This window comes from Pteropus medius, unplaced genomic scaffold, assembly GCF_902729225.1.
Source record: "Pteropus medius unplaced genomic scaffold, Ma_sr-lr_union100, whole genome shotgun sequence".
NCBI classification, from domain to species: Eukaryota; Metazoa; Chordata; class Mammalia; order Chiroptera; family Pteropodidae; genus Pteropus; species Pteropus medius.
Genome location: NW_024352785.1, coordinates 5,534,578 through 5,553,085, shown reverse-complemented (window position 1 = coordinate 5,553,085; position 18,508 = coordinate 5,534,578). Strand labels below are relative to the sequence as shown.

Genomic DNA, 18,508 nt, shown 5'->3' with positions numbered 1-18,508 from the left:
TTATACATTAGTTGTCATAAACCTAAGTTTGTATACATAGGGTTAACTTCTTGTTAACAGTGCCAGGGTTAAAAGAACTATAGTGCTTGATGGAGAAGCAAAGATAGCATAGTGTAGTACTTGTAGTAGACTCCCAAATAGTTTAGACATGTACCCCAATCAGCACCTCTTCAAATATATTTGCTTATTTACTTATAAATTATATGTATGTTGTTCTCATCGTCAGTCTTAGGATGAAATATGCTTACAGCGGGATTTTTTAAGAGGCATTATAAATCTGTTTTCAAATGACCATCCTACAGTTACGATGTTTTTTGATTGACTTGTTAGATCAGATTGTATTTTTTTGTTATTATGGGACTAACAAAGGTTTCACTAGGAGGAGTATTAGTTTTGTCTTTTTTGTCTTGTGCTTGTATTAATATTTTGTTTAATCTGGTTTCTTTGTAGGCACCTTCTGCAGCTTATTGTTTGTGTGAGTAAAAATTAAATCACATCCATAATTCCACTGAACTGGGCACACAAAAACTGTCATATATGTCACAGTATACTGAAAAAGAGCCAGCAGGTAAGCAAGGTATCTCTGTCAATTCCTATACATTGGGAACTTTACATTTTTCCCTCCGGGTACCTTGAGTACCATATGTAAATCTGATCTGGTATTACTTAAGGCCACTTTCAGTCTATATATTGAATATTTAAAGTTTCATTTCTAATTTTCAATATGAAAATAAATACATAGAAATTCTCATATTTTCTTTCACACTCCCTTGGCATCTATTATACTTTCCACTCTGGAGACTATGTCTTGAAGTTGTTGTTAAATGCACTGATTCTGAAGTCATATTACTAGATTATTGGAAAAGTGACTTAAATACTTAATTTTAACCTTAATTTTTTGATTTTTAAAATAAAATATAGTATCTACCTCATTAAGTTGTTGAGGGGATTAAGTAACATAACACTCGATATCATTTATTATAAATACATATTTCTTTCATGCTTGGAAGCAATTTATTTTAATACAGTAAGACAAAAATATATAATTTTTCTACTTATTGACTATGCCATATACTGAGATAATGTTTTGTTTAGTGTCTGTATTGTATATGTAAAATCTAATTGACTAAGCAAACTTATACTTAATATATATATAAAAGTGTTATACTTAGTAAAAGATGCTACTGTTTACTGCTAAATATATTCCTTAGTCATCAGAACTTAGTATTCAAGTTACTCAAATGTTAATGGCTTTTCTTACCATAGTGTATACCAGTGGTGATTTTGAAAGGTAGGATAGCATGTGTTTGATCCAGTTTATCTCTTTTCTTTTGGACAATTTCATCTGACCTTAATCTTTAGGATCTATTTATTGTGGTCCAGTCGGTTCTATCCAGTACAGATACCATTTAAAGAAGTTACCTTTACCTTTGATACATATGTATTTGCTCTTAATGTAATTGAAACTATCATCATATCATGTGTTAGTAATTCACTCAACAAATATGTATTGAGCACTTATATGTAAAGTACTCAACTTAGGTAATTTAGAGGATCGTTCTCCAGTCGTTAATGGGCTTTTGCACTACAATAATTTGACATATGAAAAATCTTTTTTGGTAGGTTACATTATAAAAATCTTAAGTACCTTAAAGGAACCAAACTTCAAAAGATATTTTTTGGGATAAAGAGGTCACGTAACTCTCATAACATAGTATTTCATGTTACTTTTCAAGTCTGTTTCATAGTGCTAGTAAGGTACACTTGATGTAAACTTTAGTAGTATATGACTTGGCAAATTCTAGCATATATATTGAAAGACTACTCCCACTAGTTGCCAGAATAAAGGTCATTACTGTACCTCTTTTATTTTTAATTCTGTTTTTCAGCAATGGATCAAGAATCCAGCAAAGCTGCCTGGCCCAAACCAGCAGGAGGATATCAGACAATCACGGGCAGGAGATATGGAAGAAGACATGCATATGTCAGTTTTAAACCGTGTATGACCAGGCATGAAAGAAGCTTAGGTCGAGCTGGTGATGACTATGAAGTGTTGGAACTAGATGATGTTCCAAAGGAAAATTCCTCAGGTATGCAACATGGAATTATTTAAGAGCTATTAGTAAACATAGAAATTGATCTTGTAATATTTGAAATTGTGAGTTGGGTTTTATGTGTGTCTATGCATATAAATGCTTTTCATTTTCTATCAAGCAATTCTATTTTGAATTTTTTATTGAATTTAATATTAATAGTATATATATTTAAGCATAGACGAAAATAGAATACAGCTAATCATTAAAATATAACTACATTAGCATGTTAGTGATTACATTGTCACATCTCTTCAGCCAGAGGAAATCTTAATCTTTCAATCAAAAAAATTATTTTTTCATGTAAACTGAATATATTTTGCTCTGAATATTAATTTTAAATAGCTTTTTTGTTTTAATTGTACCGCTCAATAATTTAGCTTGTCTAATTTAATATTTTAAAATCATTAAATACAACTGTCAAGTAATGCTTAGTTATTCATTTAAAAATTTTTAATTATTCAGTGGTTTGAAAAAGTATTTTGCAGATATCCATGTATTATAATGATATATTTTGAATCAATATGATTTCCCTCTTGTCCTGAGGAAACTGGATAATTCTAGATGATTTTTACTGTCATTGATGTACAAGAATCTGAATTATTAGCTAAGGACATTCTGTTAAGCCTTTTTATGATATGGCAAGATTGTTTTTGTTATTTATAATTTATAAATTTTAATTCCAACAAATCTCAGATGTCTTCATTTTTATTATTACATTAGCAGTAATAAGTCATGCTAAAGTAATTTATAGACTAGATAAGAATTTACTCTTGCCTTGAGATTCTGATAAACTATGGCAAAGAATCAACATTTTGATGTTTTTATTTGTAGCTTATAACATACTTAAAATTAACTCATTATTATAGATGTATTACAGCAATTGATTTTGGGGGTACAAATCTATTATAAATATAGACACTGATATATAATCTTCTCAATTGACATCAGACACAATAAAGTCTTATTTCTGTTAGATATGTAACCTGTTCTTATACCTATTATAAGTACTTTTGCAGTCTTTTTCACCTGCATGTAATCAAATAAGTCAAGTTTGAATTGCCCATCCCAACAGCTGGGAGGGCAGGTTGGTTACCTTATGCCTTCACTTATGCCTCTTATTGTATAGTCTCTCATTAGCCTCTCATTTTTAATGTCTTTTACAGAATGTTTTAGGTATTAGAATTTAGATCAAAAACCTCCAAAAGACATCTGAGAGAGATGATATTGAGATGCTATACAATAGCATAAATGGAACTCAGAGGGTAACCATTCTGCCCTCTCAGTTAACTTAGGGAATATAGAAGCACCTGTCAGAAATTCATTTATATTCTCAAGTAAGAAATTATTGGAATGATTTCTACTCAAGTAGCCATTATTAAATCAAATTTTATCTAAATTAATCCCTCCAAATATGTTTTCTTTTGTTCTCTACGAAGGTTCCAGTCCATTGGATCAAGTTCAGTCTTCTTTACCCAACGATCCTTTATTTGAAAAAAGTGAAACAGAAATTTCCATTTGTGATACAACATTGAATCAAACTATCAAGAGCAGTCCATCCTTTGCTGCAGTACATCATTGTGAGGAAGGCAGGGACACCTTAGGAAGCAGTAGGAATCTTCATAATCACTCTGAGGGAGAATATACTCCAGGAGCTTATAATGCTTCAAGTGTCCAAAATGGAATTGCATTGGTTCATACTGACTCTTATGATTCAGATAGCAGACGTGGAGAGGATAATGACCGTCTTCAGCTTTCTACAGAAGTTGTGGAAGCTGGTAGATATCAGGAAGCACTGGGCAATACAATATTTGAGTTGGGAAATGAAGTAGAGGCATATACTAGTCTTTCACCGCCAGTTTCCTCTTTTAACTGTGAAATAAGAGATGAGTTTGAAGAGTTAGATTCAGCGCCGTTAGTGAAAAGTTCTCAAGGTGATACTGAGTTTGTCAATCAGATGTCCTCTTCTGAAGATGAAGTCGTTAGAAAGAAAGAACAAAATAATATTAGCCAGGAGAGACAGACAGAAAATTCAACTGAAGATTCAGCCTGTGCTCTGGGGCATATGTGCAGTGAACAAAATACCAGGGATAGGGCCAACCAGGGAAGTTCTCCTGAACAGGTAGTGAGACCCAAAGTTAAAAAACTGATAAGTTCAAGCCAGGTGGACCAAGAAACAGGTTTTAATAGGCATGAAGCTAGACAAAGAAGTGTTCAGAGGTGGAGGGAGGCCTTGGAAGTTGAGGAAAATGGCTCAGATGACCTTTTAATAAAATGTGATGACTATGCTGGAGAACATGACTGTATGTTCTTGGATCCACCCTACTCAAGAGTTACACAGAGGGAAACAGAAAATAACCAAATAACGTCAGAAAGTGGAGCCACAGCAGGAAGGCAAGAAGTTGTGGATAACACCTTTTGGAATGGCTGTGGAGATTATTACCAACTATATGACAAAGATGAAGATAGGTAAGGTTTCACTCTGTGCTTTGCCAGATTGTATAGTGAGCAAAGTGGTTTATCTCTAGTAACATGATGTTTGATGGTTAGGGTTCTCTGACTTCATCAGGGAATTAGATATTTACCAAATATTCTTATTTACCATGTGCTAACCATACATGCAAACTGCTGGTTAGTTTTTCACAGAAACTTTCAGATGTTTCAGGAGTTTATTGAAATTATAATTTCAAATAATGATTGTTAGTTGTTATAAAATGTTAGAGATCATAATCACTTTAATTCTTAATCGCTTTAATTCTTAATCACTTTTATTTTAGTTAATAAAATACAAAGTAAACAGTTATGGTATTTAAAAAAAAATTCTATGTTAAGCCAATCTGGGTTTAAAAAGTAATTAAAGTCATAGAAAATTTTGATTGATAATATTGTATTAACTTTGCCAATATTTATTAATATCACCTATTTCTTTATTCTTCCTGTTGGCTTTTCCTATTGCTAAATTTATTTTTTACTTACGTTTATGTAGCATTTAATTTTTATTAACATTTGCGGATGAGGGAACTAAGGCACAACAGAGTTACAAAGCCAATAAATGGTGAAGCTGGAATTTGAATACCTACTTATTGCCTGGCTCCAGATTCTGTGTTCTTCACCACTACATTTACTGTTTTAAAGAGAACACATAACTTTTCCTATAAGCATTTTGATTCCTCTTTAAAAAATAGATTTTTTTCCCCCTCAAACTGTAAGAAGAGAGAAATGGAAATTTCTTTGACTACAGTGCAGACTTTTCATTGCCCCAGAGTCCAAATGTTCAGGTTATCTTTTTAACCTAGTTGTAATCCCAACTATGCTCAATTACAGTGCAATTTCAAGATTTTATTAACTTGTGGAAATAATTGTTATTTGTTTAAACTAGAAAGTGCTGCAAAGGAATAAATTAATCCTTTAGAATATAAATGCATTTTATGTATTTTATTTCATATAAAATTAATAAAACGAGGTTTTTTTGGACAGATGAATTAAGCTTCTATAGTATAGTATTTGTAACTTGTAGAAACAATCGAAATATAATTTCTACTGCTATCTTGGAAGTGTATAAACTTTAAAGGCTAGTAGACAATATGTAACCTACTGTTTTTTAAGTAAAGGATAAAGGTAGTTAAAAACTTTTGCCTGATTTGTTTCTATTTTTTCAGTTTAGGTTCACAGTCTCACTTTTATCCAAAATCCACAAAGTTCTAAAAATGGAAAATGGCAATAAAACCTGACTAATGTTAATTTATTTCATGGCAGATCTTGATCTGAACTAAAATGAGGCCTTTTTTCTGAGCAGTGATACATTTCGCAGCAGTAATATGAGTGTTTGATTACTGGGTTCTGGCTTGGATCCCACTGGGAATTATTAGGTAGTCATTCTAAATCTCGGGGTGGGGGAGATTTTTAATTTCAGAATGTTTTCAATCCTAGGATTTTTGGATTGGATCATGAACTCTATTCTGCCTCTAGGTTACTTTTTAAAAAAATATAGTGTAAGATAACTTATCTTTTCAAAGTATAAGTATAGGTTGTTGCATTTTCTCCCCCAATTACATTTTTGCTTTTTTGAAGAAAGTCATTTAATTTGGCTGTGCCATCTCCACTATAGACGCACTAATCGAAAATAAAAACCTCTTTTATTTGCTTTTTATAGTCAGGCCTAATATCATCTAATGAAGTTGATGAAATCTTTACACCGTTTGCCAACCTCAAGAGAAAGGGTAGTTTTCTTGCCTCTTGGTTTTTAAATTGATTCTGTTTTTCATTAGAAGTGTCTTTTTTTCCTTAGAATGACTCTGGACTTTTAATGGTTATAGGGAGTTACCTTAGTATATTTATAATGTGTTTTTCCTTAAGTGATATGTCAGTATTATGAACAGTGATTTTTTACAAACGGAATATACAGATGATAAAAATACTTATAGTTAATAGAAACTTTTTGTCTTTACACGTTTTAGTAATGTATTGACTTGCAGAACCTGTAGTTGGGGTGTGCTGAAATGATGAAACTAATTTTGGAGCATTCTTTAAAACACATTGAAATGCCAGAAACACTTAAGATTTTTTTGTTTTTTTTTAAGACTCTTCACAAAGTAAGTTCTCAAAGGTAATGATTCTACCTAAGATTCCACTTATATTTTCGTCTTTAAGCCTTAAGATATGTTTTAGGACCTCATTTCAGTAGTCTACAATTTTGAGGAGTAATTCTATTTCTGCATTACTGTTTTCAGTTCCTCTACCCTTACTCTCTGCAAAGCATCACAGTTGCCAGATGCCTTTTAATATGGTACCAGATAAAGGTTGAAATTTAACAACTGTACACTTCTGTGTAGTTTCATTTTGCCACTCGTTCACTACCTGATGTTTTGCTGTAGTCCTGTTCAGTTCCCGTATTAACAGGTTAGAGAAATGGGGAAACACAGTGACTTTACCTTAAATACTTTGAGAAGAAAAGTAAAAATACCTTCTATTTTGAGTCTTTGAGATTTTTTTGAGTTTTTACTGCTTTGTGAAACTTAAAAATTACATACCTGAAAAGTTTTCTTGTTGTGTTCTGTTATAGCTACAAGTAGAACTCCCTTACCAAGAACATAACTAAAATTTACTGTGACATTTGTAGATATAAGACATTTGGCCACTTAAAAAATATATAATTTATAATTCTTTATAAGTGGAAAAGTATTTTAATGAATGAGTGACCCATTTCTTCCCTGAAAAATTCTAAATGATCACTTAATCACATCTGAAACATTACAGTCATGGGATAAGCATTACAGCTGGTAGCATTGCTCTGAGCTGTTTGACAGGAACTGAACTCCACCTTATTAAATTAGAACTGCAAGGGAAATTTTAATAGGCAACATATAATTACCAGACTTGAATTAGACCAAAGAGCTAAGGTTAACACCCAGCTCTTTTGAAATATACCCTGAGAACTTTAATAACTGTCTGAGGACAAGATCTTGAGTTTAAAGCAAACTTTAAGCCATGCCAGCACATTTTAACCTTGGGCCTAACTGTTCTAAAGAGAGGCATACCATCTCCTGACCATTTCTTATAGAACTTGATGTTTCTTGCACACTGTTTCTGTCCTGAGACCTTAACCTTGCTTAAAAGGTAAAAAACCTTACCTAGAATAAAAACGTCAGGATTGCTTTTTTATTGTTGTTGATGATGTTGGTAGAGTAAAAGGAACATTAGCCATTTAGATTGTTTCAGTTTGATATATTCATTTATTGAAATCCTCTTGAGTGTCAGACTTTGTTCTCAGTTACTCTATAAATGTAAATAATAATGATCCCTGTTCTTTGGTGTTCACTAGCCTTATGAGAAAGACAAAATGTACAGATAATTACCATGAGGCTAAATTAAGCTCCTTTTCTGTTTTTATATAAGTTAGCCGAGAGTCATGAAGAAAGCTCCTCTGATCATCCTGTAGCCTAGCAAATAAAACATCTATGAGCAGCCGAAACAAAGATTTTAAAGCATGTGCTCTAACATTTTAGCAAACCTTTTAATCTTGTTTCCAAGTTCATAGAAGTTTAGGAGCAAATTACAGATAAATAGCTTTTATTTATCTGTGTATTGTAATCTGTAACTCCCTAGCATGCATGAGGACTCCGTGCTAGGGTAGTTTTCTTGGCTCTTGGTTTTTAAATCTGTGCTAGGGAGTCCTCATGCATGCTAGGGAGTTACAGATTACAGTATTCTGAATATTAAAGGAAAGAACCAGAAAGTTGTAAAAGGCAGGCACAATTTAAAAATAACCATCTGGGCCTTATTTACCAGATTAAGCAGCCTTATAGATTTGAACAGCTTCCATTTGTATTACTGTATTACAACAAAGTTCAGTGTTAATAGTGGTAAAATGTCCCAGACTGCTTAGATTACGTTCAGTACACTACCTTTGAAAATCTAGAGAATTATATGTTTTAACACTTTTCCATTCAGAGTATATTTTTATTAAAACTCAAAGTGTTTTTGATCCTCAGCTGGTCAGGTAACAAATTTATCTAAAATTTCACTTTTCCCTAAGCTCCTATATATTGAATATTTATGGATGCGATAAATGTCAGGGAAGACAAACCAGTTCCTTGAGAGATTTAGCGAAGAAGAGATTGCTTTAGGTTTTACTTATAGACGTTAATATCTACTTAGGATTCATACAAAAATTATTTGTTTAGAAATCACATATAATTTAATTCTATATGTGAAAAAAGTTTTTTTGATTCATAATTGAATGTGTAAGGAGTAACATTCAATTAAGTTATAGTTGTTGCTTTTGAATATAGCTCTAAACGCTAATGGGAGACAAGATTAATGATAGACTATAGAAAATCAAAATGGTACTTAATTTAGTTTTTACTTTGAGAAATTTAAAATGTTTAACTCGTGTGCTTTTATAATCAAGAACAAGTAGATCTTTTATTGCACAATTATTTTGTGTCCTGTTCTGGTGCTTTAAAAAAGTTATTTTTAAATCCTTTCTCCTTTTGCTTTTAGTTTCATAGACTCTCGCCACTCTGAGTAGATAATTTTATCTCTTACTATCCTGGAGATACTGAAATGGTTAAACATGAACTTTTTTGTTTTTCTCTTCTCCATGTTAGAATATTTCAATATCTATTCCTATTTTTAATTTCTTCTTCAGTGAAGAGAGGTAAGTAACTCTTCTCATTCTGTGCCTATAGTCATATCTGACACTTTACTTTATCTATTATCCTTATTCCTAGGTTGCTTCCCTCTGCCTTTCATTCTCTAATTTTTCTAAATCTTGGGAAACCTTCACATGATTTTGCTCCCTCTATTAACCAATTGCCTGTTTGTTTTCTCTTTCGCTGCTGAATTTTCAGAATAAGTGTTTCACACCATGTTCTAGTCCTTCACTCTCCACTCTTTAAATGCCTCCAAATCTAATTCTCAGTATTATTTCTCTATTCTCTAATGTTAACAGTGACCTCCTAATTTCCACAGCCAATTGACTTCTCACAGTACCTGTTTTCTTTGACTTCATTGCTCCTATTGAGCCGTTTGCTCACCCTTTCCTGCTTCTCTTCCATTGCCCTATGTTGGATACTTGAAAATTACCTACTTAGAGGTGAGGGTTATGTATAATGAGTAATAATGATATAGGACAGGGGTTTGCAAACCTTTTCTTAAAGGACTAGACAGTAAATATATTAGGTTTTTCTGACCAAGAGGCAAAATCAAAGATAAACATGTAAAATACCATTTTTAGCTCACAGACCATTAGGAAAAAACAAAAAACAAAAAACAAGAAAAACAGCAGGGCCAGAGATTTGGCCAGAGGGCTGCAGTTTGCCAATTCTTGACATATGCTTCTTAAATATATTGACTATTGATGATAGACATTCTTTTTATATTAAAATTTAGAGATAGTTCATTAATTATTTCATTAATCCAGAAAAGTTTAGAAGTTTCATGTGTTGCTTTTCTGAACAGGAAAATATTCTGAGTAAAATGTTTTAAAAATGAGATTATCTTTAGTAAGTACGTTAAAAATTGCCACAAATTAATATAGAAACCTTACCCTAATTGTTAAAGAAATATCATAATTGGAGTTAGTAATTCAGCTTTGAATTTGAGAAGCTTCATAGTCAAGGAAACATAGCTCAATAAGCTCTTCTCAAAATGTTTTCTAAGTTACATTTTGACACTGATATATGCCTAGGAGTGATTTACTTGATCTTATAAGCAACTTGAGCTTATACCCATCAGAAAGAACACCTTTTATTTGCTATGCCAGGGCTATACTGCATTTCTTCTCCAGGATGTTTGTGCTCTGTTTCCCATCATTTACTGAAAATTGGATGCTGATTTTATGTTATTTTTTTTTTACTTTTAACATCTCAGAGATCGGATTAGTGCTGTTCTTTCTTAATAGCATCTTGATCTCTTGGGTTCATCTACCTATAGAAAGAGGAACTCACTGACTAATTTAGATATTAATAATACATCATCATAGAGAAAATTTCTTAAACAATTACCACTTCCTTTCAAAAACATAAACTAAAATTTATTTTTTGGTTTCTCAAAAGTCAACGCACAAAGGGAAATCTTTAGAGGATTCTTGATCAGAATGGTTGATAAAGTTGGAAGGATCATTTAAGATTTATTTTCAACATCGATCAGTAATATTTTTATGTTCAGCAATATAAGATGTGCTTTAAGAGCAGTTAAAAGTGACCAAATTAATCAAAGTTAAATATAGCCAAAAGTAATTTGCTGGGGTTCTTTATTAACCCTTTTATTGTATCTGTTGGTTTCTTATCTAAATAGTCTCGAATTGAAATTTATTTTGTGTTCACAGTCCTACCAAAGGACGTCACTAAAGATTTGTCAGTGCTGCTTTTTATGAATTTGAATCTCTCTCCATTTTAAAGTCCTTTGTGAAAAAAGAAGGAAATAGTTAAGGTTTTAAAACATGGTAATGGTGGAAATTTATTCATAGAAGATATTTCATCAGTTGCCTATATGTAATTAGAATGTGTAATAAATCTATTATTATTTACTTCAGATAGCATTTAATTTATAATTACCATGTTATATTTAAAACTGTATTCAGAAATATGTCTAAAATATGAAGAACCTATATCTAAGCACTATGGAATTATTTACTTTAATGAAAAAATAATAAATTGATAATTTCATTATTTGCCATATGCTATATTTACATTTGAAAAAGTTACATCTACTGAGTATATTTGTGTGGTTTTTTTTTTTAATACTTAAAAAATTGAACTAACACCCGATGACACATGTGAGACACCAGTAGTCCACTCTATACCATGTTGCCTGGTTAATACTCCATTTGATAAATGCACATGTAATGATGGTTCATTTATTTGTTTTAAATTTGCAGTTCAGAATGCAGTGATGGAGAATGGTCTGCTTCTTTGCCTCATCGATTTTCTGGTACAGAAAAAGATCAGTCCTCGAGTGATGAAAGCTGGGAGACGCTACCAGGAAAAGATGAGAATGAACCTGAACTACAGAGTGATAGCAGTGGTCCTGAAGAAAACCAAGAATTATCTCTTCAGGAAGGGTATGTTTAACAGTGAGATTTATTATTTTTTATGTATTCTACAAGAATACTATATATCACATTCAAATGTTGGCTATGCTATTAATTGCATTTATAACTACTGCGTAGGACAAGTAAGTCCTACTGATTTTTTTCTAATCTTTTGGTATTTTACAAAAAACAAATTGAAAAGACTAGTAATTTCATTATCTCTTACTGAGGTACACTGTGTTTCACTTGGCTTTATTAAAGAAAACTTGGTCATTTAAAAGATCACTTTATTCAAGTTAGGTATGAGTGAATTAGAACTGCCATTGCTATAGAGTGGAGATAATGGCAAGAGACATCCTGAGAGAGAAATTAGTGATAATATTCACAGAAATAGAGGCAGTTGCAAAAATTGAATGTTAGTTGGATGTCTAATTGCATTAGATGGGATCTCCAGAAATCAGTGATTGATAGTAAACATCTTTGTCTTTTTCTAACATTAGTGGAAATGCTCTAGTATAGGGGTTGTCAAACTTTTATACTGTGAAGGGCCAGATAGTAAATATTTTCCTCCTGGTTGCTAATTTCTATTGCAGCTACTCAACTCTACCATTATAGTGTGAAAGTAGCCATAGCTAATATGTTAACGAATGGGTGTAACTCTTCAAACAAAATTTTATTTATAAAAACAGGCGACGGGCTAGAAATAACCTGTAGGCCATAGTTTACCAACTCTTGCTCTAGTATTTTACCAGGAAGAATGATTCCGGCTTTTAGGTTGATATACATAAATACACACATATTTTTTAAACATACTAAGGAAATATTCTTCTATTATTATTTTGTAGAATTCTAGAAAGATTGTTAAAGTCTTTTTAGCATCAGTGGAAATGATCATAAATGATTTTTCACTTTTGACCTGATAATCATGAGGAATAATTTTGTTACTAGATTTACTAATATTTATTTAACTGCCCTTGCTTCTTGAAATAAACCCAACATGATCTCATAGTCATGGTTTATTTTTGTTTTAGCGAGCTACTGAATTCCATTTGCTTATATTTTACATAGGATTTTTATATTGAGACACAGTGCAAATTATCTAGTTTTTTGTCTCAATAGCAGTTTGATACTTGCTAAAAGAATGTGTATCCTATTTTTTTCCTTTTTAAATCTTTTGGCGTTTAAAAAACTTATTTACTCTTTAAAAATTCTTTAAATAGCTTATTTATTCCTTTAAAGGTTGTTAGTATTTTCTTGTGAACCCTTCTAGGCTTGGTATTTTATTGTGATGGAGTATCTCTGATAATTTTAATATTTTTCTCTGATAATTGATTCATTCTATTTTTAGTCTCATGGAATGTATTTTGGTGAATATCTTTTCTTAGAAAAAATCTGGCAGCTTGTATTAACGTTAAAATTTATAATTCTCAAAAGGTATAAATTTCCAGCTTGAGAGTATTCCTTTTTTATTATTATTTTAGCTTTATTTAGTGCTTTTAATGTTGCTTTAGTTAATTTAAAAATTAACATAATTAAGTTACAAGATATGATGTTAATGAAAAATTTTTATTTTAAAATAAATTGAACTATATTTAGGATGCACTAAAATCTCGCAGTAAAAATGCTATGTGCCTCCAGTTGACAGAAAAATTTTTTTTATAAAATAATTTTTAATTTGAATAACGAAGTTCTACTTTGTTTTGTCAGTTCACATTTTCGATGATAATTTTTTACAGTATGCCAATTATAAATAAAATGAGATAGAGATAACACATAAGTTAAAATTTCTTACAAATATAGATATTAATATACAAAACATAAATGAAATTAACCTGGGAGTAATATATATTAGAAAATCTGTAAAGAAAGAAATTTGCAGACATAATTGGTTTAAACAGTGGTAGGTTGGGGTGGAGTTTTTTGCTTTTCCTGATTTTTAAGTTCAATCTTCTTTAATCACTATTATTTAGTTTCCTGAGTATTATTGTTTTATATGTAATTTGTGATAGTATTTATTTATTTAACATATTTATGGAGCATTTAATATGTGCCAAGCATTGTGCTGGATCCTGGGATTATATCAGTGAACAACACAAATAAGATTCCCTTTTGAAGCTCACATTGTAGTGGGAGAGGCACATAATAAACAAGATAAAAGCATGATAAGTGACAAACTGTGATGATAATTGTGAAGGAAATAAAACACTAATGTGACAAGAAGTAACTGATAGGGGCCTACATTAATTAGAATGGTCAGGGAGGACTTCTCTGAGGAATTGACTTTTGAGTTGGAATCTAAAAGGGAATTAGCAGTTTTAAGGAAGAGCTTTCTAGGCAAAAAGAAAGGTAAGAGCAAAGGTTTTGAAAAGGAAATGGTTTGGCATGTGTGAAGGTAGCGGGGCTTAAGTGAATGAGTGAAGAGTTGTATGGGATGATGTGGGCAGGAACCAGATTACACAGGACATATAGCATCTGGAATTTAGAGATCAGTGAGATTTTAAGTGGAGAAGTAATTGATCTGACACACATTTAAAAAAAATCACTAGCTGTTTTGTGGTAGTTGAATTGGGACTAGTTAAAAAGGGGACAGGGGATGAGTTAGGCTGTTGGATGAGGGGATGATAGTGAGAATTAAGAAAAGTAAATGTGTTTGAGAATATTTTCAAGTTGTAAATAATAGAATGGACTGGGAGTAAAATGAGGGAGAATGAGGAATCAATCAGTTATAATTGAGTTTTTTGGTGTGAGCATTAGTTATATGCTAATGTCATTGACAGAGATGAGGAAGTCTGGGGAGAGAACTGGGGAGTAGGAACTCCTTTTGGAAGTTTTATGTGCCAGTTAGATAGACATGCAGATGGTAAGTAGGCACTTGGATATTTAATTTACAAATTTAAGGGAAATCTCCCAGATTATAGTTAAATATAGAGATATATAACTACAAACAGAAACACATTTGGAAGTCATCAGCGTTGATATCCTACAATAATAAAACAGTGATTTAGTTAAAAAATAAAGGTAGGAAGTGAGGTGGACAGAACTAAAACGCTGGACAGCAATAGTATTTAAGTTGATGAGGAAGATCAGAGTTGAAGTGTATTGTTTTGGAGAGGATTGAAAGTTAAGTTTGTTTGTTTGTTTGTTTGTTTTTTGCCCCTTCCCCCTCCCCTGTACCCTTTGGTAACCACTAGTCTATTGTCCTTGTCCATGAGTCTCTGTTCGTTTGTCCTGTTCATTTGTTGCTTTTAGGTTTTTATCCCACATATAAGTGATAGCATGTGGTTTTCAACTTTTTCTGTCTGGCTTATTTCACTTAGCGTGATTATCTCAAGGTCCATCCAGGTTGTTGCAGATGGCAGTATTTCATCTCTTCTTATGGCTGAGTAATACTCCATTGTATGTGTGTACCACAGCTTCTTTATCCAATTATCTATCGTAGGACACTTTGGTTGTTTCCCTGTCCTGACCACTGTAAATAATGCTGCTATGAACATCGGTGTGCAAATATCTTTTCGGATGTGGGTTTTCAAGTCTTTGGGGTAAATACCCAGTAGAGTGATTGCTGGGTCATATGGTGGATCAATTCTTAGTTTTTTGAGGAACCTCCATACTATTTTCCATAGTGGCTGTACTAATTTTCAGTCCTACCAGCAGTGTATGAGGGTTCCTATTTCTCCACATTCTCTTTAACATTTGTTATTACTTGTCCTGTTGAATACAGCTATTCTAACAGAAAGTTATCTTTTGACATAAGTTAAATTTGTATGGTAAAATTTCAAGAATAACCGGTATAATAAATAAATATAGAGTATATGTGCTAGAAACCTGTAGAGAAGGAAAAAAGGAATAAAGAGTGGAAAAAGAACATTTAAAGTCAATCCAAATAAAAGTAAAGAAAGGAATAAAAATGCATTAAAAAAGAAAAATACAGATGAAAAATGTAGGATGTAGGAACAAGTCCTGCAATAAATATAAATTGCCTAATTTTTCCTTGTAAAAGATAAAGCTTCTAATCAGATGGATTTCTTTTTAAAGTTAAATGTTGTTTACAGAAGACATACTTAAAGCGTAAGTATACAGAAAGATTGAAAGTAAAAGGATAGAAAATATTTCAGGCAAATACTAACTTTTTAAAAAATTGAGTAGTTATATTAACATTAGCAAAGAAAACTTAAAAAAGTATTATTGGGGAGAATGAGGGTCACTATATAATGATAAGTTTAAATTACCAGTAAAATGTAGCAGTTTTTAACTTTAATGCACTTAATAAAATAGACTCAATATATAAATCAAAATTTGACCAAACTAGAGAATATTAACAAATTTACTATCATATTGGGAAATTTTTAAATGCCTTTCTCAATTACTGATGATTTATGGAAATAAAAAATTCGTCTATGTTTAGATTTGAACAACTCATTTAAGCATGGTTTAATGAACACCGCATCCTGTGGACTACACAAACACGTAAAAACTGAACATGTCCTAGGCTACAAATCAGAAATTAACATGATTCAAAGAACCAATATCCTGCAGATTATATTTTCTTACCATAATGCTATTAACTTAGGAATAAATAAAATATAAACTTGTAAAAACCCTATGCATTTTAAATTATCCATTCTTCTGAGTAACCAAAACAATGAAGAAATCATAATAGAAGTTTAAATGTTCACAAGTCAATGATAATTTGTGGGAAGCAATGAAATTGATATTTAAAGGGAAATTTATCTTTTAAAAATGCTTGTGTTAGAAAAGAAGAAAAGCTGAAAAAGGGGCTGTGCGTTTAACTTAAAATAGCAAAGAAATATTAGCATAAACAAAAAAGGTAAGAATGAGAATAGGAAAGATAAAAGCAAAAATCAAGGAAGTAGAAGATAGCTACAGTAGAGAGGATTAAAGAAATCAGAATTTGAAACTTTAAAAAATAGGCAATCTATTTGGGTAGTGAACAAGGAAGTAAAGACAAGGCACAAGTAAACAATACTGAAATACAAAAGCGGATATAGCTACACAGCAAAGATTGGATAGACTAAAAAGTACTGTAAACTTTTTAAATTTGAAAACTTAGAAGAAATCAACAAATTCCTAGAAGAATGGAATTTACCAAAACACACTCAGGAAGAAATAGAAAGACTGAGTACTGTTATACCACAGATATGTAATCAGTGGTTTAACCCATTTCCCATTTACCTTGAAATAACTCGCAGATTACAGTCCTAACCCTACCCCTAAAGTTTGTCATGAAATGTCTGGCTTTTATTATTATTTTTGCATCGCTCTAGTATATTGATAGTCTTTGGAAACAAATTACATCATTCTGTTCATCGCATTCTGCTTTTAGTAGTGGTACTTCCATTTACAAAATATGGTAATGCTCAATCGCCGAAAATGTCAAATCCTAGAAAACGTAGCACTCCTACGCGTGATGTTAAATTAACATTGGCAGTGAGCTGCACTTTTTTTTTCTAAATGGGAAATAGGTTAAAATCTTCCCATGGAGAAAACTGATACAGATGGTTTTAGAGCTGAATTCTCTTAAATTAAACTTATAAGGATCATGTCACTCTACTTTTTGAGAGAATAGAAAAATAACTATTTCTCCAAGTCATTTTAATAAGACCAGTAGAATCCTAGTACCAAGAGTATGTGAAGAAAATTATAAGTATTTTTTCATGAAAATTCATGTCAAAATCTTAAATAGAATTATAAAAGAAAAGAGGAACTGAAAAGGAAAGAAAAAAACTTACAGAATATATTTGTAGAATATAAAGTCTTAATACATAGAATGTATAAAGAACTCCTTGAAATCAATAAAAAAAAAAAAAAATGAGAGTCTAACTCCAAAATGATCAAAATGTTGAGCAGCTAGTTCACTGAAGAGGAGATATTAATGGTGAAAAAAAAATATGAAAAGATGCTTAGATCATTAGGAATCAGGGAAATGTACATGAAGATCACAAGGAAGTGTCATTTTTTACCCACCCATCCAAGATAGGGATTTGACATAAAAATTTGCTATACAATTAGAATTATTAAAAGTGAGTTTATACCTAAAGCTTGGCAACAACTTAATATGTTTCTTGTCATAAAATGAAAACCAGTTAGTTAAATACCAGTTAATTAGGAATGTTCATTATGATCTTCAGGATTTTATAAATGAATTTCTCATAGCTAAATTATTTTATGAAAGCCTTAACTATTTAAAAGGTTGGTATTAACCCAAAGATTTTAAATTCTGTGCTACAAATAATGGATATTCAAATTGATAATTCATTAGCTACGGGAAGACATATGGATTTGTAAAATCATAGTAGTTAGTATTTTCAGGAGTTTAATTTGATTTGTCTGCCTTTCATTTTCATTTCTTAGAAAATGCAGTGATGCATGATTATGTGATAGCATATTTTAAAACTTCGTAATAAAAATTTCTTTAAAATATTGAGTATTAGTTTATTAATATATTTTGATACTTTTAATATTTCTATTCATAGAATGTTATAAAATTAATTTTTTGTTATTAATTTTATAACAAAAACTTTGTGAGGGGTAGGGAGCTTTAATCCTTTTTCTGGGAAGGAGCAGCAGTCTGTCTGAAGCTTTGAGGTAACTAGCTTGTAGTCAAGAGAATAGATGATGCTGATGGTGTTCTAGGGTTTTCACTGTGATTAGGATGTGGGGATACATGATGGGGCATTTTCAGCTTCCTGTCATGGTAGCAGCATTCATTTTCTCTCAGCTGTACTGAAAAATGCAAAAATGAAAGGACAAGTTGGCAATTTCCCTTCCTAGGTGAAATACCTGTGACTTTGGTGGTGGTGGTGTATGCACAGGCTTCCAATCTTCCATCTAGTGAATTGCTTTTTTAGAATTGACCATT

The 18,508-nt window shown here is 31.5% G+C and overlaps 1 protein-coding gene across 2 annotated transcripts in view; it reads left to right on the top strand.

Annotated features, from left to right (window-relative positions):
• PJA2 (praja ring finger ubiquitin ligase 2) overlaps nucleotides 1-18,508 on the top strand; it is a 284,559-nt gene that overhangs the window by 239,590 nt on the left and 26,461 nt on the right. For both annotated transcript variants that reach the window (XM_039848419.1, XM_039848418.1), the window contains 4 exons: nucleotides 451-568; nucleotides 1,890-2,090; nucleotides 3,533-4,562; nucleotides 11,476-11,658. In XM_039848419.1, coding sequence (XP_039704353.1) covers nucleotides 538-568; nucleotides 1,890-2,090; nucleotides 3,533-4,562; nucleotides 11,476-11,658 — 1,445 coding nt within the window. In that variant the 5' untranslated portion in view covers nucleotides 451-537. The remainder of the gene's footprint in view (nucleotides 1-450; nucleotides 569-1,889; nucleotides 2,091-3,532; nucleotides 4,563-11,475; nucleotides 11,659-18,508) is intronic.